The 27,013-nt window shown below is 44.4% G+C and overlaps 1 protein-coding gene across 1 annotated transcript in view; it reads left to right on the top strand.

Annotated features, from left to right (window-relative positions):
- LOC8035724 (microtubule-associated protein tau) overlaps positions 1–27,013 on the top strand; it is a 100,299-nt gene that overhangs the window by 44,271 nt on the left and 29,015 nt on the right. Inside the window, exons 2-5 of the mRNA XM_029980623.4 lie at positions 6,122–9,408; positions 11,601–11,632; positions 15,861–15,996; positions 25,273–25,391. Coding sequence (XP_029836483.2) covers positions 6,135–9,408; positions 11,601–11,632; positions 15,861–15,996; positions 25,273–25,391 — 3,561 coding nt within the window. The 5' untranslated portion in view covers positions 6,122–6,134. The remainder of the gene's footprint in view (positions 1–6,121; positions 9,409–11,600; positions 11,633–15,860; positions 15,997–25,272; positions 25,392–27,013) is intronic.

Genomic DNA, 27,013 nt, shown 5'->3' with positions numbered 1-27,013 from the left:
TTGTCTTGTGAATGTGATCTTTTCTTCGGTAGATATAATTTAAGGTATTAAAGTAAGGTGAGCTATTAATGCAGTTGCATTCTGATATCAATATATATATATATATCTTGTATGAAAACTTAAAACGTAAATTCGTTCGTCTAAATGCCAACGTAGACCATTCCGGTTCTTTAATCATGTCAGTTACACTCGCAAGACGTTCAAATTGCACCAAAACGGAACGGGGAGCACGACTCTGAATTCTCTCTAGAGCAACAATGTGGTTTTGCTGAGAAGGATCCCAGACGGTGCAGGCGCACTCTAAAACTGGTCGTTCATACGAGAGATTGGCGAGCTCTTTGATAGCTTTAGCTGATTTCTTTAAATTTCTGTTTGAAAATCTAAGCGCTCTTCCAGCCCTCATAAGAACTTCGTTAATATGTGCATTTCTAATGGAGTCCGCTGATAGCGTGAGGCCTACATATTTAACCGTTTGCTTTATTTGTACGGTTTCCTTATTCAGTTGATAAGACGTTTAACATTTTGTTTTTGTTTTACGGGTAAAACTAATGTCGACACATTTTTTACATGGAATTCCATCTTGCACTTTTTACACCATTGTTCCGTTCGGTTCAGGTCACCCTGCAGCCGATTTGAACTCTCATCATCTGTTATGCCCGCGTAAACAACACGATTATCCACGAACAAATGTACCCATGAATTTACACCGTCATTATTATCATTGACAGATATTAAAAATAACCAGGGTCCCAAAGGAAGCCTTGTGGTACGCCGGATGTTAGCTCAACAAAATCTGAAGTTTGGCCATTTAAAACAACACATGAATAACGTTGTAGGTAGGCTTGTATCCACTTAGAATATCCGTGGCTAAGTTTAGGCGCCCTCTTTTGTGTGATAATAGTTTTATGCGATACCGTATCGAACGCTTTTTTATAATCTTAGAAAACAAAATTAATCTGTCCGCCTTTGTCGACACCAGTGGCCAAAACATGATGTAGCTCAGTCAGTTTTGTAGTACATGATAGCCCTTTCCGAAATCCATGTTGTGATTAAGAAAATAATTGTGACATTTTAGATGCTTTATAATGTGAGAATATAAAACAGGTCCCAGTAATTTGCCACATGTACAGGTTAGTGAAATGTATCTGTAACTAGTAACTTCTTTTTTGGCCCCTTTCTCGTGCATCGGCACCACGTGTGTCACTTTCCAGTCTTCCCCTCCCTGCGTTTCACAGTTTTGAGTGACCATAGTGCTTCGTTAAATTGTAATCTTTCTATGTCTGTCCGATAGCTCAATCAGTTATCGAAATCGCTTGCTGTTTCCTTGGAATGCTTAATTTGCTTCCGACAATGAAAGAAAATTTTAAAATGGGAAACTTTACGTCTCTTACATTGCATTTATAGTATTATTTCTTTATTTTCCTGTAAAATTTCTCGTCTGCCTTCTTTCTCGTGTTCTTTGTTTTCTATGTTCGAACAAAAATTGTTTTGCAATTAGTTCCTTGAAACTGTAAATGTAGGCCTAACCAAATCGTTATAGTGAGCTTTCAATTTATTTTTTGTCGCGGTAGAGCGTAGCAGGAATTTGTTACATCATTCGCAATATGAGTACACCTGTTTAAAGGGTTAGATACTTGCTTTCGTCATGGGCGTTCGAACATTCATAATTCAGATTTCCCGTAACAATCTTTCCACGTTATTTTCGGTTAGAAATAACTCACGCCAACAGTTGTGTCAAACTCTCATATACGAGTACTTTTTTTATCATTGAAATGATCTTTCATGTTAATGGAGGTTCCTGAATTTGTTCCATATCTCTCCCGTGCCACAAAAATTACTGTTCTCCCATTCCTTCTTGTTTTTTTATTTTTGTGATGACATCAATGGTCGGTTGATTTTTAACTCTATAATTTTACACGCCCAGAAATGATTCGTGGTTTATCGACATATTCAGGTAATAAATAAGAAATAATTACCGAGAGACCCATCATATATCCGCGTTATACCTGCCTCTTTCTAACTGAGAGCTTATAACCACGAAGTTTGGAATATGGCAAATTTCGCTCACGTCAGTCTGGTAGAGAGTAAAAATCCAGATCGTCCCGACGTGAGCACAGAGACCAGCCAAGTGTACCATTATTTTCTTGATTACTGCATTGGCACTGGCCCATGTTGAAAATGAAATAAAATAAAAACATTACCATCTTTAACCTTAAGTTTTATCATGTGTTTTCACTGTGTTTGTATTTGTATAATTGTCTTGTTTTATGTTTATATCTTAAGCAGAGACGTGTGTATAGTGTGACAGCGTACACTCTCAGAAATCAGCTGTCTGCTTTCCCATAAAGCGGTTGGGAAAGCCAATCGCTAAAATCTACGTGGAATGATGCGGCTAAAAATAGGTAACAACTTTCGAGCTAAAAAAAAAGCAAACAGTCTGTATAGTGTCACTATGCGTGTTGTTTCATATGTTTACATCATGCTCGGTGCTGCAGCATATACCGCTTTGTTAAAGTTCTAAACGTACATCAAGCCTCATCATTCGCCGAGCACCCTTTCTAGATTGCAGCGTTTACTCACGAAAGTGCTTCGAAGGAAGGTAGACGCGACAGATTTCTTATTAGAGTGGAAATACAGGCGGGAGTGCAGTGACACTTGAACTTGTATAGGACACTTGAGACTTCCGAATTCCCGCTGTGGTGTGCAATAATGAATGACGATTTTATGGTCATTCTTTAGTACCAATGACGTGGATATGTGACGAGGCGACGCCACCATGGCATGGCAGTGTTCGCAGGTAGCCTCTCAAATAACCTTCACCCGATGGGTTATTTGAGGCTTGCCAATCGATTATGACTGGAGCGGGCAATGGCAAGACTCCGAACACTCATTCAATTGCGCTCGGTGCTGCACGCATTGTCCTGGCTGTTGTGCGCGGTCGATGACCTCTTAATGAAAGCTCGTCTGTACAGATTGATTTCGTCTTTCATGTTCGCAAGCTTTGTTCGCCGGCGGACACTCTACTGTACATTACTTCTAGTGGCAGTGTTCCTGTTTCAGCTGGTTCTTAGGCTGTCGGGTACGATACTATTTTTTTAATATTTCAATGAAGTGGTTTTCGTTGTGGTTTAATAATGACAAATTAGATAAAGCTTGGGTCGTCACCAACATGAAGGCTCATAACTTTCATAAAACGTTCGAAAGCTTTGTTGTCAGAAGACTTGTGAGCTGCACAGAAAACACTTTGTGCATAACACTGTGGAAAAAGCTTTGTGAAAACAGACACTATTTATTTGTAAGATAAGGGAATTAAACGTTTCAGGTCAGATTGAGGAAGTATTGTGATCAACGTCTCTATTTTACCTTTATTAAGTTTAGTTTTATTGCTCCGAATAACTTTTTCTGCCTGAACCTGAACGTAGGCTTGAACTTCACGTACACCAAGCCTGTGCTGAGGGGACGGGAGTAAAAGCTTCCAAGAGAAAGCTTGGCTGGGCCCGGTGCCCCTACGCGCGCGGGACATGGTTCGATAATACAAATGAAACAATGCTATTATTTCTCTAGTCAAAATAAGCTCCTACGTTTTTCATTTAAATAATGAATATTAATCCCATCACTAATGAATTACATGAGCAGGGTAGGCAGGTTATAAAACAAAAACGATGGACACGTATAATTGTAACGAAAGTGAGGAACGATGCCAAATTTCTAGCTCCAGATATTGATAACAGATTCGCGTAGGGTCTGGTAAAAATCTGATAAAAAGCAAGAAACTCAGCTCTAGAAAATAAATAAGAACGCAATAAGCGGTAGTCAGTAATACTGGCAATTTTTATGACATTGTGGCTTAAAGATAATATTTCGGCGCTAGCGTCGTAGAGAACAATTTCAGTGAAACGCAGAACTTTTTTCACAGTGGAGCTGTTAAAGGCTAGGTTCCCCTGGGTCGTGTCCGTGTATGTTGACACAAACCTACCTGAACAGCTACCGCCATCTATAAGCGACGGCGGCAAGCACACAATTATTATGATTTCCGCCATCGCTCGTAGATGGCGGTAACCTTTCCAGCTATAACAGAAGAATGGATAGTTAGGGGCGTTGGTGAGAATTCATCGTAAGAAACAGCGCCAAAAACAGACGCCGACGAAGAAGAAGCACACAGTGTATTGAGTACAGCTCCGCCGGTCTTCCTTCTTCACAAGAGTGGAAAGGCTGAACGATTTTTACAATAGAGTAATCAGTGTGTTTATACTTGTTTTAGTTGCGTTGTCCCGAAACCAAATGGCAATATTTGATTTTCGAACCTAGCAAAGCGTGAGAAATTTGTACCATATAATTCATCCTCAGTTGGTAGTAAACTATTTTATCTGTGCTTTTTATTATTCCACACATTATCTAAAAGAACACGCTGTATGACTTCTAGTCAGACGTAGGGTGCTCAGAAGCGGAACCCTGTCTTTATTTGTTGGATATATTCAAGACCTTGGTGATATTACCCCTCCCGTCCAACAGCGGTTCGTATGGAGATGACTGGCATGCGATGTATGCTTTCGTGCTTTTATGTTGTCGGGCTTTTGTTCTTCCAGCTAAGAAACTTCAATCGTAATTTACACATACAAACATTGAGGATCTGCTTCTAATTCAAAATACTCCCAGGGGCCAATTGGGCGCTATTACTATTTAGACACCACAATATTAATAAATAAAGAAACCAGTACAGTGCTGAAAAAAAAAAAAAGAAGCAATTTAGCCATTACAATGCGATCGCGATACTGGGATTTTTAAAGGCCTGCTCGCACATACAGCACAGGGCTAATTGAGGGTTATAGACACAGCGCTGACTTAGCGATGTGTCAGCGCAGTCTCAGCGCTGATCTCCATGTGGCCCGTTTGTTCCAAGTGTGCACACACAATGCCACACTAAGTCCACGTTGAGCTGAATGTGTGGACCGACCTTTAACGGGAGTCACGCAGTGGTGATGGCGTAACTGCCCACCCGGTATTGTACCCACTTATATGCAAACGGTCTGGTCCAAAGATCGAACTCAGAATTATTTTACTAAAATGCTATCAAGTGTCAGGAAGGGTCATTAGAAAAACACCAAAAGCAGTAGGTCCACTTTTGTACTTTCTTGTCTAGTCATAAAAACACTCGACTGGCAGATGTGGAGAGTTCAGCTATTGGCAGAGCCGAATATATATATATATATATATAAAAAGTCAGAGATCCGTACTTGCGGAGTTGCTATGCTAGGAGTTTATTGCATGTATATATATATATATATATATATATATATATATATATATATATATATATATATATATATAGGAGCATCTCAATCTAGATTTCCTAATTACCCTATCGAAATGGCCTCCCCACAGAAAAAACATCCGACGCCATTCTAAGGCAGACTGCCTTTCCGCTTTTTAAAATTTCGTTATTAAAACTTGGTGCGTTTTATAAAATGTAGGCAACAAAGTGAATAATTCACTGAAAAAGTGACTAAGAGTTTCAGCTGCTACAATGTGAAGACAAATAATAAAAAAAGGTTTTATTAATGACTTACGCTACGATGGATACCTCACCCGTGCTTTCCCCATCGCCCATCGTGTGGCCACAGGATGTAGTGCGTTAGCCATATTAGTTAGCCGTATTCATTGGCTCCTGCCTCAAAGCCTCTAGATCTAAGAGGGGCTAACGTGCAAGTAATATGCGAACAAGAATATAATTTTCTGTCTGAAGCCATGCAGCCGCGAGGTCAATGAAGCGAAAACAGCTCCATTGCCCGCGATATTCATACTCTTAAATAATGCACAACGGAACCTGTTCTCGGGAAGAAGGGAATATCATTGGTTTTCTGCGTTGCCCACACCTCTTAGAAGGCGACGTTGAGTCGTTACTCTGGATGGGAAAAAGAAAATATTTGAAGCATCGTGTGTAAAACACCTTTCCTTTTGGTCTTTGTAGATAATATTTCGGATGATATGGCTTTCATCACGGGGAGAGAAAGGCAACCCTGGCTACGGCGGTCGCATCGAGTCACTTATCTGCAACCCGAATGTTGACCGATGCGGGGCACCGTCTTTTTCTAACGCAGCATGCCCTTGTTTCCACGCACAGAGCCCCCCGCCGCATGGACAAAGCTAGCGGCCCCGATGCCCCTCAACAGATCGACGAGCCAGCAGTGAGCAACGACGACAAGCAGAAGTCTCAGGCAAAGCCGGCGAATTCTGAAGCCAGTTCAGTAGCAGGTCTGGAACCCTCCAACGATGACGTTTCGCCGCTGGCTGCCGCCAAGTTGTCAGGTGCAATCCCCAAATCTGACAGTGCAGCTTCAAGGGATTCCAAGACGCCCGGTTCGTCGACAGAGCGCCAGAGCACGATTCAAACCGTGTCGGCTGCTCACTTGAGCAGCGAAGGTGCAGATGCCAAAATAGGGGAAGAAGACAAAGGACCACAATCAACCGAAGAAAAGAGCAACATTTCAGTGTCGTCCCAGAGTACATATCCAAAGCCTGAAAGCGTCGCCACCAAAGTGCCAGAAAAATGTGGGATTGCGGCGGACGGGACTGCGATGGCCAGTGAAGCGACATCAAGGGACGAGAGCACGGCATTGACAAATCAGCAGGCGTCTAGGGCGGAAAGTGCAGTGCCTTCTTCAACAGGCTCTCCCAGCACGCATGAGCGAGAAAGAGAAGGAACCAGCTATTCTGCCAAATCTGATAAGGTCGATTCCGAGAAGGTCTTTCCAGAACTGTCGTCTGGTCTAACGGACGGCGGGGGAGGCGATTCCGTTTGCGAATCTACAGCCACGACAAAAGGCGATACCAAAGAGGAAAACAAAGTCACTAGCACAAACGGTCACGGGGAATCAACCGTCCCCAGTGCTGTCGAATCTCTGAAGCATGTTGAGTCTTCTCCGAGTCACATAGGGGGTGGTGACGCGGGGTATCACAAAGCCAATGGGGACCAGAGCGCGGAGAAAAAGCAGGAAATGGAGTCGCACTTGGATAATGCACACGCTCCCCTAAAAACGACAGTGCTAGCGGACGGTAGATCCTTAAGGACTCGTGAAGCTAAAGGTTACACAGATGAAGGGGCAGGCCAAAGTAATGCAACAAATGTACAGCCGGCGGAGAGCATCGGAAAAGACAAAGAACCAGCACCGCAAGATACCAGGCCTAAATCTTCCATTCCTCCTCCCGCTGTGTACGATAAGCCGTCAAGATCGGCCACGGTTGAAAGAAAGCTCCCTGAAGAGACCGCAGGTACAGTCTCCAAGACAAACGGCCTGCTCAGTGAGCACGAAATAGCAGAACCGGCCCTTGAAACAACAATAGAAACATCGAAGCAGGTCGAGGTGGACGAATCGATACGACCCCAGCAAGCGTGCTACACGGGCACAACGGATCCGACCATTCCTACAGGTGCTCCGAAAGTAAAAACCAGCGAACTGCCGACAGCACTTGACTTACCGAGCGATATAATTGACGAAGAGGCGATCAAAGCGCAGCTCTACGCTCTGACTCCAGAAAGCGCCGATTCCCCTTTAGAACGTGGACAAATCGAGATGGCAGCAGGGCTAATGGCCTCCGATAAAAGAGGATCGCCATCTGAACAATTAATAAAAGATGCTCTTCAAGGTCTCCCGAAGCCTGAACAAGCAACAAGCGAGCTTGAGGGAAAGCTGCCTTCCCCAAAGAATGCCGAAGGTCCCGAACCAACGAGTGAATGCAGCGAACATGAGGATCAAAAAGAGAAATCGAGATTTTTTACTCAAGGTAAACCGACCGTCAGCGAAAAGACGGGCAAAGAAAGGGACAACGAAGAAGCACAGGAAAGGAGACTATCGGAATCAAAATTGGACTTTGAAGAAAAAGGGAGGCTAGAAGCGGGAAAAGCTGAGAAGTCTGATTCCGCAACGGGAGAGAAAGCCGACATACCCGAGAAGACGAAAAAAGAATCCGAATTGGTGCCACTGGAACACCCCGAAACTGCCACAAAAGACAATAAAAGCGAAGAAGCTAAACTTTCTTCGGATAAGACTGAGTCGAATCAAAGTGAAGGAAGAAAATCCGAAAAATATGACGAGGAAAAGGGCTTGGAAGAGAAGGACGAGAAGGACGAGAAATACGCGAAGGAGGTTGACGTGAAGGAATCCGGCGAGAACGAGGAGCTGAAACACGAACCAGGAAAAAATCTCGTTTCTACATCGCCTGGGGGAACCGAGCATTTGGAACCGGGAAGCAGGGACAACCAAAACGAGTCACGCAAAAAGGAGGATACATCTGATCGATGCAAAGATCTTGCTTCTCCCCAACCGGACAAGAACGGGCATGCCGACGCATCGCCGTCGAACAAAGAAGTCGAGTCGACGGAAGAAAAAGAAACTGCCCAAGACGTCTTAAAAGAAGACAAGTCTTCAAAGGATGTCCGGGAGGAAGAAGAACCGGCAGATATATCAAGAGCCGTGACTGGCGACGAGGTAACTGAAAGAACGGCGTCCGCACAAGACGCGCCAACTAAGGGGGAAGTTGAAGAAGCAAACAATGTACAAGAAGAAGAAACATCAGAAGCAAAGGGCATGACAGAGGCTTCAGAGAAGGAGTCGTTAGTGGATACAATTGAACCACTAAAAATTGCGTCATTCCAAGATGAGGTGACAGTTGAAGACTTAAAGGATGAGAGGAAGGTCAGCCCTGTGGACAAAACGGTGGATTCAATTGACACCAGGACAGAGATTGCTACGAATGAAGGAGGAGAGACAGCAGAAACCGGTACTGAACACCATGCTAATGTCAAAGTTTCTGAAGTCGACGAAGGAAAAGAAGCGCAGAATGGAGCTGAGACAAAAGCAGAAGATGAAATAGACTCCAAATCCAAAGATGATGGTGAGTTAAAACCAGAGTCTAAACCCCCAACGGAAGATCAGCATGCCTCTGCGAAAACAGATGACGAAAAAGCTACTGAACCATCCGATGAACTCGTACTGCCAACAACCGAAGACTCGGACGCACAAAAGCAAGATGAAACCGAAGCTCCTGATGAAGGTCAAGAACTAGCAGTTCCTTCAGGGGAACAGGCTGCAGAAGCAAGCGTGCTTGACACAGAGGCAGCCCCAGAAAGTGAACTGTCCGCGGTAACAGCTGAAGATGTCGATAAAGTGGAAACTACAGGAAGCGTAATCCAGGAGGCAGCGTCCGAGGAGCAGCAAGGTGCCGAGCCAGGTATCGAAGAAGCCCCTTCCGAAGTCGAAGCTGCACCTGTGTGCGAAGAGCTGGTTGCAGAAACGCCTGCAGCTTCGGTTACTGCAGAACCGCCGCAAGTCAAGAAGAAGACAAGCCTACCTAAATCGCCCAGCAAGCGGGCGACAGGCAAGGTCCCACCCAGGTCGCTTGACAAGAAAGGTGGGTTCGCTGGTAGAGGTCCCACCGTGGCCAACGTGGCGCGCACGGCCGGAGGTCGTGCGTGCCTGATGCTCTCCTAGGGGCAAACATAAGTTTCGCGCGTGGGCGGATGCGCCGATGGACAAGGTCATGGTGTCCCCAGAGCGCTTCCGCTGCGCCTATTTGCTGAAGGACTTTTGAGAGACTCGCTGTTCTCTCGCGTAGTCGGGCTTATGATGAAATGGAGCCGGCAGAGGCGCGCATCTTTCCTTTTTCGTTGTCGTTACCGTTTCAAAATTGGTGGCTCTTGAAAGGTCAGTTATACCATTTTATTGACTGTGCTTGTTCGAGATCCGGGACAAGGAAAGGTTGACAGGGTCTTTGAGCGAACTTTTAACATAACTCGCAGTCAAGATGCGGGAATTACTTCAACAAAGGAACCGGCACGACCGCATGGTCTTAGGTACAGAGAGCTCTTCTGCTGCAGCTCAGTTGTTGCACTGCCCCTCTTCATGGGGTTGCCTATTTTCTCAGTTATGAACTGCACTGTTATGAATTTTGTCAGTTTCAGCAACTTTTGTGTCTTTCCGTCTATATCCGCGCATAGCTCACATGCGCAGTGAATTGGGGCGTCGCCAGATTTCCCCTAAAGTGTAGAGTTCCATTCGGAGCCGCAGGGTTGGGCCAGCCGCTTTAACAAACTAAATTAGCCATACATATTTATTATTGTTGGCGTTTTATGCCCTTTTCAGGAAACGTGCATTATTTATTTTCAAGTATAAGTTTAATCACTTGCTGGAAACATCTGTGTTAACCTTTTGTTCACTACCAGCTCTCGGACACTTAAAAAAATTAGTGCCATAAAATAATTAAAAAGTACAGCCTGGAAGAAGGTTACATCATTTAGAAAAAAAGATTTTGGAAGAGCTATCTAAATTTACAAAAACTTCGTTAATGTCGTAAAGTACGCGAGAAATTCTTTATGGACTTTTTATGAAATCATTACTCCTATGTTCAATGTGTTTTGTGCCAAGCATTTTTGAGGAAAATAATAGTTCTTTTTTTCGGCCTGCGTAAATAAACGACGCATTTCAGGAAGCTGAAACTCCGTGAGAATGTGACATTACCGGTTCAGATAGAAGTCGAAGTTTTGAGGACATAAACTTACCCGAATAAAAAGATAAAATAGAGACCAAATTTTATATATGAAACCATGTCCACTTAAGCCTTATACCGTCATAACAGGAGCTGACGATGTAGCGTTGTGGCGTTTGTCAGTGAAAAAGACGGCGGCAAGGATGAGAATATCGTTTTCTTTCTTGCTTACAAGGTTGTTTTTTGTAAACTAAAATACACCCTTGTAAATGACATTGCGGGTGGTGCCCGCAATGTCATTTCCTGTTTTTACGATATTAGGCTAAGGTGAACCTTGTCTCATGGGAAGATATGGTCTTCCTTTTTTTTATCTTTTCATCCAGGTAACGTAGTGTCCTCAAACTGTCGCATTCTATCCAAACCGCTAGCGTCACGTTGTCAGGGAGTTTCAGAACCCTGCGATTCGTAATCTAATTACACGAAAAAAAAAATTCTTTTAGCAAAATAAAAAAAAGAAAAAAAAAGACACCCAGTGTATGATTCTTCCAAGAGAAAGGAAAACCCGTCGGACATTATGGTTCGGAACGCTTCTGAAACTTTTCTTTCGAGATTTATATCGCAGGAGTAATTTGGGTCAGCCAGGTTTGTATATGAAATAACGCTAATAACATGGACGCACGACGATGGGCATCGCGCTAATGGCGTAAAAATTATTGTCGAGATCTCTTTTTCTTTGACAACGATTCAGAAATATTGTTTGCTTTGAAACATAACACTAATTACCTGAAAAAAAAAAAGGATTTACATTCACGCGGTTGCATTGGCTCTCATTACAAAATAATTTTTCTGTTTTTTAGTTCCCGTAACTACCAACGCTAAGCACAACTAACGCTAAATCGGCTAACTCTTTTCCTTCACCACTGGTGGCATAATGTACGTTCTCGAACAATGGGCTGATCATAACCTCTGTGCCCCTCAGGTTTTTTGTGTAAATCGGAGACCCGTATCGAGATATAAAACAATAAGAGGTTGAGCGTACACGGTTGGTGGTGTTCTTGGTCGGTGATAAAGAGACGATAAAATTAAACTTCTTTCCTGCTCGTTTTTGTTTTTTTCAGAGCCACCTGCCACTTCAGATGCCAAGTCAAAGGTACCGTTCCTTTTCCGTGTTCATACTCGGCTACTTTGTGGTTTATTTAGGCGTATAGCCTCTAGATATAGAAATTATCGAAGGATAAACTTTAAAACGTGATTGATGGTAAGTTTTCAAGGTTTGTGATGTTAATCTAGTGAAGCTGCGCAACGTTGATTCCCTCGAGGCTATGGCGCAACGTCAAGAAACGAGAAGCATGGCTATACCCAATTTGACTGAAGTTGTTTTTTCTGCTTTTAATTATGTTTCCAGTTGGCAACCTAGAACGTGACTGGATTAATTAGTGGGTAAATGAAACCCTTGATTCCCATCAACGGAGATCTTTGATGCTTATAGAAGCGTAAAACGAAGATTGATATATTAGTGTCTGAGATTTGTTTTACGCGAGATAACACGATTCAACTTTATTGCGAGAACTTGTTTACGTCGTCGAATATTTTTTTATAAAAAATGTTTTTCGAATGCTTCGTGTTTTTCTTACGGCATTGCAAAAGAGGAGAGACATTTTAGGAAGATGCTTATGTTACAGGGCAGTAAATCCCCCCTGTAAAAAGCTCCAGATTTTAGATGTAATTTTGTGTGAAGGTCTTTGATATCCGCCGGGAAATTGTCAATTTATCAAGAAGAACCATTTTCCGGAAAGTCTTGATATTATTTTTTCGAATTTTTTTTTTATTGTCGTTACCTCAAAAAGTTACATCTTTGTTGTGTTGAAGAAAATGGTGTCACACATTATTCAATAGACTCTAATACAAACGATGTCGTTCTCAGTACCCATCTATCGTGTAGTCAGGGGAAAAAGAAGATAAAGTAAGCATTTCATAGAGTGTTCAGCGGCAACGATACGCTCAATAATATTCACGATAATATTTAGTACCCACACGCGTATGTGCCCGCGTTAAGGAGTTCGCTTCTTTTTTTTTTTGTTGTTGTTGTTGTTGTTGTTGTTGTCGTACTTTGTTTGTACAAGTAAAAAAAGTAGCGAACTTATCGTAGTTTTTCTTAGTCATTTGAAGTCTATGTAACAGGAACAGGCAAAAACAACAACACACAGCGCAAGGTATAGGACAACTTTATCTCATATATCATATAACATAAAAATATATAGTGTGTTTTTACATGCATTACAATTTTTGCTAACAAAATTCGTGAAAGCAACGCAATGCGGTCAGTGCAGCTGCCTTATACGGCCAGGGGCACATAGCATAGGAAGCTAGTTGTCGCGATAAGTAGGGTCATTAGCTCAAATTTGTCACTTCGTCAATTAACTACCTAAATAATGAAAATAAACATATTATTTGAATTAGAAACTTCCTGTGCGGCATGAAAAAACTACTGCGTTAGTCCTTTTTAGAAATACTTGAAGCGTATGGGAAGTGCGCTGGTGCGCTCAATTTACCACTTGTGCTGCAGGCGCAAGGCTGGTGGTGCTAAAGCGCGCGTGATTTGAGACCTAAAAACCGCGCCGACGCGTCGAAGTTGGTTGCATTCTCGAGCCCCAGAAAAGCGAAGCACGCGCAATGCACTTAATCTTTTTGCATTTGACCGTTTAGTAGTTTTTGAAAAAGTTCAGCAAGTTTCTAACTGCCAGTATAAGCTTGCTTGTACTAAATAGTAAATTAACATGTTCTAGTTAATTTATAAGTACATACTAGAAACACCGCGTGTATTTTTTCAGATGCTTAATCTACTTCCAAAAAAATAATCTGCAGCGTTTATATATTAAAAAAAAATTGGAATCGTAATTACTATCACGGAAAGCTTCGAACGGACACGTATTTGTTTTTATAAGAAATGCCCCGCTTTCATGTATGGATTTAAAAGTGCTCATGCAAGGATCAGCAAGGAAGAAAGGAAGAAAACCGTAAAAGTAACGGACAAGGCGCTAAGTCATTTTAGGTTTGTGTCTTTCTTGGTGCCTCTAACCTGTTGCCCTCACGCTCGATCTTTTTAAAGGCGCACTAAAAACGGTCTTGAGTGCATCTTTTTCCGTGTTGATGAGACCAGAGGCTTTATGGTATTAAACAAAAAACATCACTAAACATTCGTTGGTGTCAGAAACAGAAAAACGGTTCGAACTGAAAAACACAAATTTCTGGAAATTTTCGTTGCATCTATAACTTTTTGAAACACTTCCCCTTAGACTGGCACATTTAATTACTCGCGAAATATTTACAAATATTAAACCCGATTTTAGTGTCCTTCTGAAGCAGCTAACCGAAATTAGTCGGGATATCGAAAAATATCCGCCGATTCACCATATAAATAAACACCGGCCAGTCTACCGCCTAACGATCATTAATTCACCCTACGCGCTTTACGCGCCCTAGAAACCCAAAACTAAGATTATACACGGCTTATTTGTTTATTAGGAACGCTATCAAAGATCGCCCACAAAAGGCCCATTTTGCGCACAAAACGGGCGTTTTTGTATATAAGAAAAAGTGTTCACCGCGAAAAATAGGCAGCGCGCGACCGCCATGTTGAATTTTTTGGGACGCTAAGAGCGCGTTGAATAATTGTTTACCGTACAATAGGACGAACTCAAGAATTATTTTAGTGTTTCTTCAGAGACCAAAATTTGACACCGGAGGATGAAGATCATTTCAATTGCGCGCGTCTATCTGTCCATACTACTTCAGAACGCGCAGTGTCGTTCTTAACTTATTATTGCAAATTGATGTTGTCATGTTGGCAAACCTGGGTAATGAGACGCTGTTTCACGAAGCGGGCTATCGTTTGTGCTCAGATTGTGTTTAGCTTATATATAGAATCGATGCTTACTCGGTTTTCGCACTACTGATGTGCACAAAATTGGTCTAAAAATTTCGTAAAGATACAAGCCACAGTGCATGAAAGTGAGCGAACATAAAATAACTTATCTGAGTAGGATTGCACGAAAATTTCCAATTGCATTTTTTCGGAAAGAAGATCATAAACGGTATCCATATTCAGGTTCATATTCAGCTAATATCTCAACAACCGAATTATCCGATAAACCGTACGCCGGAGACCAGCGCGGCTATAAGACCCAAGGCAGAATCAGTACGAAACGCTAGAAGCGTCGTACAACGTGTTGGAAAGATGGCTGAATTCGACCCAACTCCAAGCAAGACACATTCACAATAGACGTTCGACGGGTCGCACGACACGTCGGAAGGATGGTCGAATCCGATCACGCTCCGGGCACTATACGGTGCCACGTGAGCGCAAGTTACAAAGTTATTGGCCGGCGCATGATTGGATAAGGGACGTCGTCATTGGCAGGTGCCCGGCCGGATTTGGTCATATATCCACCACGTTGTACGACCCGTTGGACGTTCCGTCGTTCATGTGTCGTGTTTTTAGAGTTACACGCGCCTTCACGTTAAGACACCTGACGCTCTAGTTGGCCAGCACATGGTTGAATTCGGTCATCGTTCTGGCGCGTCGTACGACCTGTCGGTCGTTCGGTCGCCTTGCTGTCATTGGCGTTTTAGTGCTAGCGCCGGCTTGCGGTCGCGTATTTTTACTGCGTGCGGCATGTTAAAGACCCCAGGCTCCCAGTCGTACTGCACTGGTTAAAGTTCGTATGTTCGGCAGAGACATTATACGCCAATTGGGGAAGACTAACTTCGCGCTGTCTAGAAATACGTACAACATATTTACTTTAGGAGACGAATCGATCTTAGCAATTTTTAAGTTGCCCAGAACGCGACCGACTCATATGCATGAACCAGGCATAACTTGTTTCTTTCAAAAATTATTTATCGAAGGAAAACGGAAAAGCTTGTTCCGTATAATCGGTAGATATAGTCATAGAAACTGCACTTACAGCAATCTGGGCACAACACGTGACGTAAAGTTTCTGCGTTAACTTTGTCTAAAAGAGACAAAATTTCGACTGCAAGGTTAAAGGGAACGTAAGTAAAAGGGATAATATTGCCTTCGTCCGCAGGCCAGAGCGCTGACATTTCGCCTTTCGCAGGAAGCCCTCTCGCAACATTTCAAACTCGCACTAAAATCAGTCTTTATTTGGACGGTTACAATGGGAGCAGTATTGCATCGCTTTACTATCTTAAGTGTGCTGGGGAACCTGCCTGTCTGATATCAGAAATAGAGGATACTAAATGGAAAGGAATACTAATCGCCATCGCTTTAAAACACCGTTTCTAAAAGGTCATCGAGTGATGCCAGCACTGTGAATGCATCCTGAAACCGAAACCCGCCTTTCCCGTCCGTGCAGGCACCGGGCTCCCCCAAGAAGCCCACCAGCATCCCGGACAAAGGCAGCCCGTCCCCGAAAAAGTCAGCAGCCCCGCCCAAAAATGAAGTCACGTCTCCATCCAAGACCGCGCGGACTCCTGGAGCCGATCAGAAAAGTAAGCCCACCACTATTAAACAGTGACTTAGAAAACCGAGCAAAATTCAGCGCAATAAGTGGTTTACGGGTTATTCGACATAATGGTTTTCGGGGAATATTGATTTGTGTTGAAAAACGTCTAAGCCCTTTGAGCGGGAGGTACCTGAAATGAAGTCAGGTACAGTCAGCGTAAATATGAGCTGGACCAGTTTGGTGCTAGCCCGAACAGCTAAAACGCCGCACTGGGCGCCTCCCACACGAGGCCATGAAACCGACTGCCGCATTCCGATAGCAGGCATTACTTCAGTCTATTCCGAATTATGTTTGTCCCAGGTTAACGTACTTGGGGCCTCCCGGGTTTGCTTTTGTGACGCCCCGGCCTGAACGCCGCTGGACCAGCTCATACTGCAGCCCCCATGTACACAGCACGGCACTGTTAGCGCTAACGAGCAATCACCGATTGGGTTATTCTTTTTGTTATAGAATAGGACTGGTGCTTTAAAGACTACTTGTGAAGTGATAAGTGATTATTTGGGGGAGAGCCTTCCAATACACTTTCCGAGTAAAATGCGAAAAGCGCGGATCTGTTCGTGCTTGGAGCGTCGCTTAGTGTACAACCTTACCGAGCGTGACACGGCTATCCAAAGAGCACGGTCACAGGAATTTTTCCTTTTATTCTTGCTATTAAAATACCTCATTTTAAATATCCCCAATTTTATAGCAGTGCAGCTGGTCGTAAACATTCGCAAAAGGTTGAACAAACGGTTTTGGCGCACTCAGTTGCAACGAAGTGCGAGTGCGTGAGCCATTCTTAAAAGGCCTCTCCAGACTAAGAAAATAATTTGAGAAGCTCAGATTTTGGTACACAGATTTTCGTACCTCTACTCGACGAGACCTGTGATGTGACAATATATTACAGCCATTAATCATGACGTCTCGCCTTTATGGGTTCCCCTCATTACCAGCATCTAGCCGCTTTCCCGAGACACTCTAGATGCATGATGAACCGTCGAGCAAACTGGCAGATGTCTCCTACGATCGGCTGCGAGAGCATCATAACAACAGGAATAAAACTGTCTTTGACCACCCAGGAATTCACTGCCGAGTTTGTGGTTGTAAAATCGAGTTCACAAAGAGCACCGTATTCGTGTGGGGTGGCGACCCTCTAGTTGCCTAGAAATTGTTGAGGCAGACAAAATCGCGCGACTCGTTGACAAGTGTATTGGCACCACTTCCGTTCCTTTATCTACCGAATAATTATACCACTTCGTGGGGTAGTCAGTGTGATGAGCGCAGGTTTCCAAGGTGCTTTTACGTGCTTTGTTTCCTTTTGTTTGTATTATGGTTCTGCTCTTAGAAAGAAGTAGAAGAAGAAACGTGTAAGTCAGCGCTGTGTTTGTCCTTTTATGTGTCCTTTCCTTTATTCTTATGGGTAATACACTGTTGATGCTAACATGAACTCGAGATGCATTGATCGACGCGACGGGACCACCGCGATGACAACAGGCGGGACGACGGGAGGATAAGCGAGGTATAGACCTTTCCAGCGGCAGTCTTAAACGATGTGATCCACTGCGCGCGTCCCTGGTTTTGAGAGTGTACGTCAGCGTTGCCTGACTGCGCTGGGCTGTGGCATTTCTCGACAGTGCTTAGGCGCAATTCCGGACGCTGGTTTCTGCTAAATTGCCGTGTTTTATTTTTTTTTTGTTTTGTTCTATGGCGAGTAGACTTTCCTGGGATTTTAAAAACGCATTGTACTATTTTTGGAAACAAAAACAAACAAATGAATCTATTTTTGGTGAGTCCGTGCGAGACAGAACAAATGCAACTGGAATATCTGTTTCATTTTATGTTGGTTTTTTCCCGGCACCATACACTAAGCCGTGTCATTCTACAAGTGTCCTAACTGTCGAAAATATTGGATCACACAGGATAGACGAACTGGATGGGTATTCTCCGCTCACAAAATGAAATTCAACGAGTCTCATCAATCGAACAACATATTGTACGTGCCCCGCGGTGCTGCGTTATCCGAACAGGATTTAGTTGAGGAAGATCTCGAATAGCACAGCATATCCCATATGCAGTGTCGACTAGTCACTACTCGACGATCGGACGGAATCCGGCCGGTCTTTGGGCACGTTCTGAAGAGAGCTCCTGTTTTGCACAACACAAAGCAAATGACTGGTCCCTCCCCACCCCCTGCCCGTTTTGATATGGATGAGTTTCGTACCGGTACGCGTTCGTGTAATCACAACTGCGTGGTGCACGTTAAACACCCCAGGTTAGCGGTTGCACTGCGCTAGCTGAATCTCTCATCTACAGCTAAGAGACACGTCACCCGTTGAGGCGTACTGGCATCGAGGCTGTCTAAACATGCAAGCAACACAATTTTTGAGCGTGTCTGCTCTTCTGTGACCTGGTTTGCAAGCCTGCTCTTCGATTGGGCGGTGAAGGCAAAAACGCTGAGAACGTCGCAGGAGGGGCTGGCGACGAGCAAAGTAACCGCGATAAATAATAATTCTAACGAAATATATCAACGATGGTGCAGTTTCAGTTCTCATAGGGAAATGAGCGAATGTATCTGTCTGATAAAAAATAAATTCTATAACGGACGAACGTTTGTTCTCCTTTGTCGTCTATTTTTCTTTCGCGCATCCGTTATGAGCGCAAAAGGCGCAGAGAGGAGAGAAAAAATAACAGACGATAAAATAAAACAAACCTTGATTTGATTTAGATTTCTATTATCACGCGCAAAAGCTCCTTGTTTCTAAATGCGAACTGAAACTGCACCATCGTTCGTATATATTGATGAGGTCATTATCGCGGTTATCCTGCTTGCCACCAGCCTCTTCTATGGCGTTCTCATCGTTTTTGCGTTCACCAGACAGCCTAAAAGCAAACTTGCCAACAAGTACGCAGGCAAGGAGCAGTCCGGTATAGGACATAAGAAATGCACGACCACCATTATTGTTCCATTTTTTTTTTTAATTTCGCTAGCTTTGAGTTGAGCTCTTAAGAAACACTCATAAATCTTTTTTTGCGAGAGACGTTCGTGTGCCCAGTTTCATGGATGTACGTGCTGAATTCGAATTTTGCAAGGCGTGCCAAATGAGCTGGTTCTTACGGTCCTACCCTATATGTACTGTACATATGCACCAGACGCACATCCTGGCACACTTATGCACCTAATTAATTTCACCTTTGTGTCGAAACAGCCCAAGATCTTAATTTCAGGGGAAAACGTTCACAGGCAAAAAATAGGTGGAGGGTTCAAACCAGAAATTGCACACGACAGTATATACCGAACCTAATGTCGCAACGACATCAGTGATTTACAACACCTGTATCGCTCCACCACACATCTAGTAACTGCGTTGTTGTCGAATGTCCAAATTATATTCACTTAAAGTGTTAACGAGCGTCGCAGTTTATACAGTTTTACCGATCGGCAGCCGCCACTCGCTTATCTCATAGGTTTAACCCTAAAACACTCGTTCGCATCTATCCGGACAGAAACTGAGAGAGAGAAGGAGAGACGACAGTGCGCAGGGACGCGAGAGCACGGAGCTCTGGTTGGAAGCATTCGTGGGTGCACGCAAAGCTATCTTTGTCTCCACTGCCGTAGCCTCCTCTATACTCACAAAGCCTGGCAGTTCGACGACGGAGCCATAAAGTGCCCGATCGCAGATTTGGAGAGCGAGGACCTGGTAGCACAGAGCATCAAAGAGCCATTTCTCGGGGAACCTGGACGTCTGCTCACAGCTTTTGCAGCGGCGAGGACGCGAAACTGACTTGTTCGCTCGGGAGAAGTGTGTTTCGGTATCTCACCGCAGCGGGGCGCCAGTCACGTGGCTCTCCTCTCATCCCTTGTCTACCGCTCCCCATTTTCCATTTCGGCGGCCGTTTCTCCTCGCGATCTGCTAGTCTCTGTCAGTATGCCTCTGCACTCTTGGAACGCGTTTGATCGCGGACGTCAGACGCCGATGTTCCGCGTTCTAACTTGTACGACGAGTGTAGTGAAAACAAAGGCGGCTTTTGTCTCCCCTGCACTGTTCGATCGAGTTCAAGCGCGAATGCCACACGCCGGACGCCGGCGTTGCGCGTTCTACCGCACTCGACGAGTGCAGTGGAGACAAAGGCAGCTAGCGGTGCCTCTACCCACTAATCGTTCCACTTAGAGCTCGGTGTTCTGGCGTCCCCGAGCGCCCTCCACTCCCCCTCTTCCTTACTTTCTACCCGCATACTTCGTTTCTCGTTAAGTCAGAGTGCGATCGACGCCACAAGCTAAGGGGCAAAAAAAAAAACACACCAAATAGCACTACGTCACGGCGTTCGTCTTGGTGTTGTCCCAGGCTAGACCATTCAAGCTCAGTGAATACTTCATATGACGTCGCGCTTTCAGTCGGTGCACATGTGTTTATCTGCATTCTAGCCGTTATGTTCGCTTGAACCTGCGGTGAAACGAAGTGTATTTGTTAGGGATGTGAGAGTGCCGGTTTGAATCCCGAGAGTTTCAGACCTAACATAAAAGCCGGACGGACGCCAAAACCTCACATTGCCACTATCTCGTGTCCCTATCATGGCCACATTCCTGCTCGCTTTTTTAACGCGAAAGATTTAGCTGGGTCTCATGGTGCAGGCCGACGTCATCAGCCTTGCCAAACGGAAAATAAATTCGTGAAGCCGCTATCTGAGGCATCCCAGCTCTGAAGCCGCGCAAAAAGCCACGCACAACGGCAAGCATATGAAGCCGAGGGAGGCCGCCGCGCGTCAGTTTCAATCAGCGCCACCCCATGGCGCTGCGTGCCCGCACCGCCAGCGCACTAGCCAATTCCTGCAGCCGATTCCGTGCAGATCGGCGGCACGGCCTATATGTCAGCGAGGCGCGGCAACTTCACGAGGACGCGTGCAAGAACGACATTCATGCTTTCGCATTCACAACTCACAAGAAGTGCTTAGGTGTACCTTGAGGTTTTTTTTTTTAAATTTTAGATCCAGGCATTTGGAAATCGCCTGAAATAGCATGCCACGGATTATACGCCGAATCGTGCGTAGGGACGCTTTCAACACGCGCCAGATTCAGCCGCCATCGCCGACCTTCTCCTGTCTTACCGAGATTCCGAGCCACTGAAGAGGGCGTTGACGAGCCTTCACAAAGGCCAATGCTGTTCAGAAGGACAGAGTAGAACCTAAAATGGCAATAACCTGTCCTGCCGTGGCAATAATGAAGTGAAGCTAACGGAATAAGAGGAAACAAAAACTGAAGTTTGATTATGGCGACACCCACGCGCAGCTGCATGAAGGCGCCTATAAACATAGCTGGTGCTACGAGCAAGCATCTAACCGCGCCACGAATGCGCAGTAAGAATGTTTAACAAGCGTGCATTGCCCCCCACAGACAAACTCATTGAACACTCTGTTGCTTGCAGTTCGAACCTTCGTGCTCGGCTGTCTCGCTTACGATGTCAAACATTTTGGGTTGTCTCAAAAGGACGACTAACGGCACGGTTACTGCGAAACGCAGTGAAACTTTCTGCTCATAATGGGACGACCGACTTAGCGGACCCTTTGGCATGGGCGCTGGAAACTCCGAATGAAAAACAGTTTTGATTATGCAAGTTATATTTTCTAAACTATTGACATTGTCCCGAGTTATCCTATGCGCCAATGAAATCAGGCAGCTTTTTGGCTGCAAAAGACTAGGGTTCCGTGTGTCCTGAGTCCTGACGAAGTAGTGCTGTCTGAGTACTTTGACCGCGCGCACTCTTAATGACGGCTGGGGATGAAATCAGGAGATCTTTATTATCATCAGGAAGAGTATTCAACGTCTTTATTGATTATCATAGTTGCTAGAAGAAGTCCCACTATGTCATGATTCTCCCTGTGCATGACCGGACGCGGCGGTCTGGGCTGGCATTTCTTGAACGCAAAGACGGTAGGCGCGGTCCGATGCTGTAATTTTAAAATGGTCGCAAATTTAATACTAATAGTAAATCATGAGAAATAGTCGTCATAAAAAACAAATGGCTGCCCTTTTTTTTTTTTTTTTTGTTAAGATGCATTCAGCACGAGGAAATGTGCAGCCACCGGGGGTAAGGCTTCTCTCACGCAGCGATTATTTGCGGCTTCAGTGAGACCGGATGAACGAGGAAAACGTCAGAACGGCATTTAGTTTTAACTCCGTGCCTGTCTTCCTAGCCGCCCCATCAGTTTTCGTTCCTCTATGTGATAATTAACGAGAACAAAGTGGTCCACAAAACCTTCAAACTGCCTTAGGCAGTGTCGTGTTTGCCGGAATGCGTTCGAAGCCACATCGCTCCGTCGTGACTTAACCGATAGAAAATACTGTACGATATGATTTACATTGTATTTCTCACATGGAATTCTTCGTTTTCTTATATAAGGTTACTGTAGAAATATATATATGCTTATTCTATTATGACTTTTTGCCTGTATTATGAGGTTGAAGGAAGAATGGCATATTGCAAGTTTATAGGATACAATTTGGTTACCATGTGAGGAAGATATATTAAGGCGTTCCTTTAATTTATTGTTCAAACATCCCGTGTTCCGAATGGGCTAACGATTTGCCGGGTGTTTCGTTCTAATTCGTACAGACAAAAAAGAAAAGGGGGGGGGGGGGTGCTGTTATCGGGTTCGTCGCCGATAAATTAGCGAAGAAACGAGACAGTAACTTTCGCTAATTGACTAATATCGTCTAAACAATTTTATGGCTATCGGTTTTATGGGTCATGATGCAACCGCTGTATTGACGGCAATTGCAATGGGAGGATAGACTAATTTAAAAATTTAAAAATACGAACTGGGTTTAAAATATGTGTTGATCATTTCATAAAACTTGCGCATGCGCAGCAGAGACGAGGGCGAAGGGGAGGACAGGACACAAACGAGGCGCACCTTCCAACGGTTGTTTATTGAAACGTGCTCCGGTCTTTGTGGCCAACCCTCGTCGTCACAAAACACAACACAATACAACCGCCAGAGTGCATGCGCAGGGTACAGCATTATCTCGCTCTCGGGGAAGCAAGTTCCTGTGAGCGAGTATGAAAGGACCAACCAATTAGCCCAAGCAGTCACTTTTCTTGAATTTATTGATTAGTTTTTTGTCGTTTTTGTCGAGTGATTTAGAAACTGAACGCAGAGGGAGCGCCGAAACCCCCGTCCATATTGAGGCCTGGAGGAGTGAATAACTTTTTTCGGGCGTTTCGTCATTATCTCTGCAGCGCGACGAAACCGCATCCGCCAAGGACACGCTGCCGAGGTTATAGAGTTTCAGTAGACCGTACGTGATGGATTGCGGGTGTAGCGGGCGTGTGCTCAAGTCATACATCCAAGTGACGGCACGAGCTATCGGTGGCAAAGCGGAACTCTATCGTGCGGTCTACTAAACGTCTCTAATTACGGTGGTGCGCGATCGACCACGTAACACTTCTATACATCATTCTGAACAGAAGTTCCGGCGCTCTTTCCGCGTCCAGTTTCGGATAAGGTGACAAAAACGCGAAAGCCGATCCGATAAATACACGTCAAAAATCTTTGGCCTAAAAAAATAAAAAATAATGTTCTGTTTTCTTTTTTTTTAGGACGTGTTTTAGTGGTTGAATATTGTTTCCAAATAGATTGTAAAAAAAAAAAAAATCAATGCACAGTTCGTTTTTTTTTTAATCTAGCGGGAGCATGTGTAGTGCTTTCATATCCGGGGGCTTAAGTACTGAGTGGAAATACGGAGGACGAAAAGTTTAACAAAATGTAAGGGCGCAAACGAGCTGGTGTACATTGTACATGGCTGAAAAAAAAAAAAAAAAAAAAAAAAAAAACCGAGACTGCGGGTAAACGACACAACACTAAAAAAGTCTCTAAAAAGTTTTTTAGAGACTTTTTAGTGTTGTGTCGTTTACCGCAGTCTCGGGGTTTTTTCAACCAGACGAAAAGTTGCCGCCTTTAATCCATTCTGTTTGATTTTGGCGTATCCTCTTCCGCGACATTCCTGCAGTCTCAGACTCGGAACTGAAGGCACTTTACCGAGCTTTTCTATTTGATGGCGAGTATTCAGCCTCTAAAGTCAACATCTGAGAGATCCTCTGAATCCGAAGAGTTGGTACACCGATTGCCATTACCGCCAGAGTAGTCGACGCGCGAAGGGTCCCTACTCGCGCGTATCCCGTGCACGGGACGTCTAGTTTCGAAACTATAAATAGCCCCGGCAAGAGAAAACATGATGAAAATTTAACCTTTTTAGTTAGCTCAAGGCATAACAGATAACATAACTTCCCGGGGTCTATGGGGTTTCGCTTTTAGGCGGGAATTTTCAACTGTTTAGTCGACGCCTTACATGTAGAGCAACGAACTTCAAGGGGCTAAACTGGTGTAGCCCCTAATCGTAAGTTCCACCGGTACTGCAATTTCAACATGACTTATGAAACGAACAATGAAAAGAATTATTTACCATATTGGAGTAAATGAGCCAACTTACCGCGTGATGAATATTTACTTTTCTAATGTCCGCCGGGCGTGATAAATACATCGCAAAGATTTCCCATATGTGACCTCCACACACTTTAAGAAATACGTTCCAATTAAAATCAGATACGCTCTATGTTCGAATCTGGGCAGTGCGGAAATGTCACAACACCTAAAGTCACTGTCTCAAGGTGTGGCATCGGGGGACGTCACGTCAAGTGACATTGTGGGGTGACGTGGGAACATGTGATCTGGTGTCATGCTACATCACGCCATAATATCCAACGTTACTAGCAGGCATCCAGGGGGGAGGTCCATATCTCCCCTAATCTTCCCTTTTGTTGGGGCCTCATCTCCCACTCACCCTCCCTCGTAAAGCACTTTGTCATGGGCGCCTCGCCCCCCCCCCCCCCCCCCCCCCCGGATGCAAACTCCTGGCTACGTGCCTGATTACTAGATTCAATTACGTTGTGGAAACTTTGACGTCAGGTGAAGTCACGACTGTAACGTACGTCAGGTCGTGAGCTGGAATAGAATCACAGGGTCACGTGATCTGTACGGGTCACGTGACCGGTAGTGGTACCAGCCATGTGACGACTTGATTCATCGGGAACCACGTGCGGGACCTATAGCCGCGTCCTGCTTAGTTTAGCTACACGTTCGGCCGCAAAATTTAGCTGATTACGGCGCTGTACAGCTACGCTAACGGCGACGGCAATGGCGACGCGGCAACTGAGCTTCCGTTAAATGCGGTCTATATTTTAATGCTCTTTGTGAGTTTTACTCATTGCGTATTTCTACTTTTTAACAGAACTGCCACCCATCAAGGCTCCCGTTGGCCAAGCCCCCAAGCCTGATCTGAAGAACGTCCGCTCCAAAATTGGTTCCTTGGACAATATCAAGCACAAGCCCAAGGGAGGGGAGGTCAAGGTAATGCACGCGGCTTATCATTAATGATGTCACCGTATTTTCTGTCGCCTGTTGTGCATGCCTCTGATGCGAAAATGATGAATGCAGTTAAGACAGGATTAATGGCAAGAGCCGGTGAGCGAAAAACCAACCAATAAATGCGCGATAATAAGAACATAAAAAAGTTCACGTTTTTCGGGTTTTTTTTTATGAAACAAATTACACGACGGTAGTTGCGCTACGGAAGTTGCGAAGAAGCTTTTAACGATACCATATTTTCATTTTGCGTGCAAATCTTGTCAGAAAAAATAGATATTTAATAAACGCTGAAATAAATCTTATCAGTATGAGAGGTACCTGGATTTGGCATATTACTATCGTTACCCGTACACACTGCAGTCGACGAAACCACCCATAATTTTTCTGTTGCTGTTAAATGTTTGCTTACTTACAAACCATAGTTGTCCTGTAATGCAGTAATCTCCAGTAATTTGAGAAATTGCTGTTTTCTATTTTTTAGCAACAAAGAGTCAGGCGCTATCATCTCCAGCTGTAGGAAAGTTTTCTTGTTGTATTGATGCTGCTAAGTCGTCAGCTTAGATCTCTTCACTTTACGACCACGATTAAAATAAATGTCCTGAGCCTAGGGTAGGATAAAGTAGGCGAAATAGAATCTTCCGGTGTTTGATCACATTATAGCCCAAGCTGCACACTACTCTATTGGCAAGCAGAGACAACATACTCAATAATTGTCTGGTGCTATGAAAGTTCAAAATACTGATCACATTGCCAAGTGTGGTGCGAAAGAAGTAGAAAAGTAGAAGAGATAAGTTGGTAATTAAGGCACTGGCATGGGCTTGAGTGTAATACTCATTGGTGGGGACAGCCTATTTTGTTTATGAATTGTTCTTACAGTCTATGTGGGTATTCCTTCGTGCTTCATAACATGTAAAGACCAGACAACATACGGACGACATAAAATACAAATGAAAGGGGGGGGGGGGTGCGAGCTCTTAGTTTATATACTTCGTTCACCCTTAAGGTAACAAAGCAGCGAAGGCTTCAAGCACGAGATATCATTGCTTTCAAATGTACTACCTTCGCAGAACAAGCCCTTGCGCTAAAAAGCACGTTTCATAGCAGAGCTAGAGCGCAGACGGGCACGGGCCTGTTCCGTTCACTTCCCTGTCAGGTTAAAGGGGCAGAACACTTTTATTTTTGTGCTTTCACTAATTACCGTTTACAATTCGTCATTGGCGTTCATAGCTTAAGAAACACGTATTAGTTGCTCTCCGCACTCAATTGTAGTCTCAGAAACAAAGAAAGAAAAACGAGGTGCATGCAACGCAGCGCGCGTTGCATTATGGGACATCTTTGGCCACGGAGAGTAGTGGCGAGGTTTCTATTTCGCTTGCCCCGTTGACGAAGTAGTGCACCTCAGCAATGCATCAAAATAAAGTTAGCGCTCGTTTGCATTGCACCTACTCATCTTCGTGAGAGCCCTCTTGAAACATGAACCCTCATTGGCCGTAAGGACCTGCCTAGATTTAGCGTGGAGAAGGAGTAAGGCCTGCGCGTCCCGTACCATTCTAGCTGTCTGGCTACCTCTCCGCAGTGCAGCATGACCCCCGAGGGTCACGGAT

The sequence above is a fragment of the Ixodes scapularis genome, unplaced genomic scaffold (genome assembly GCF_016920785.2).
Source record: "Ixodes scapularis isolate PalLabHiFi unplaced genomic scaffold, ASM1692078v2 PGA_scaffold0__279_contigs__length_252992795, whole genome shotgun sequence".
Classification (NCBI taxonomy): Eukaryota; Metazoa; Arthropoda; class Arachnida; order Ixodida; family Ixodidae; genus Ixodes; species Ixodes scapularis.
This window is presented reverse-complemented; position numbering and strand designations above follow the sequence as displayed.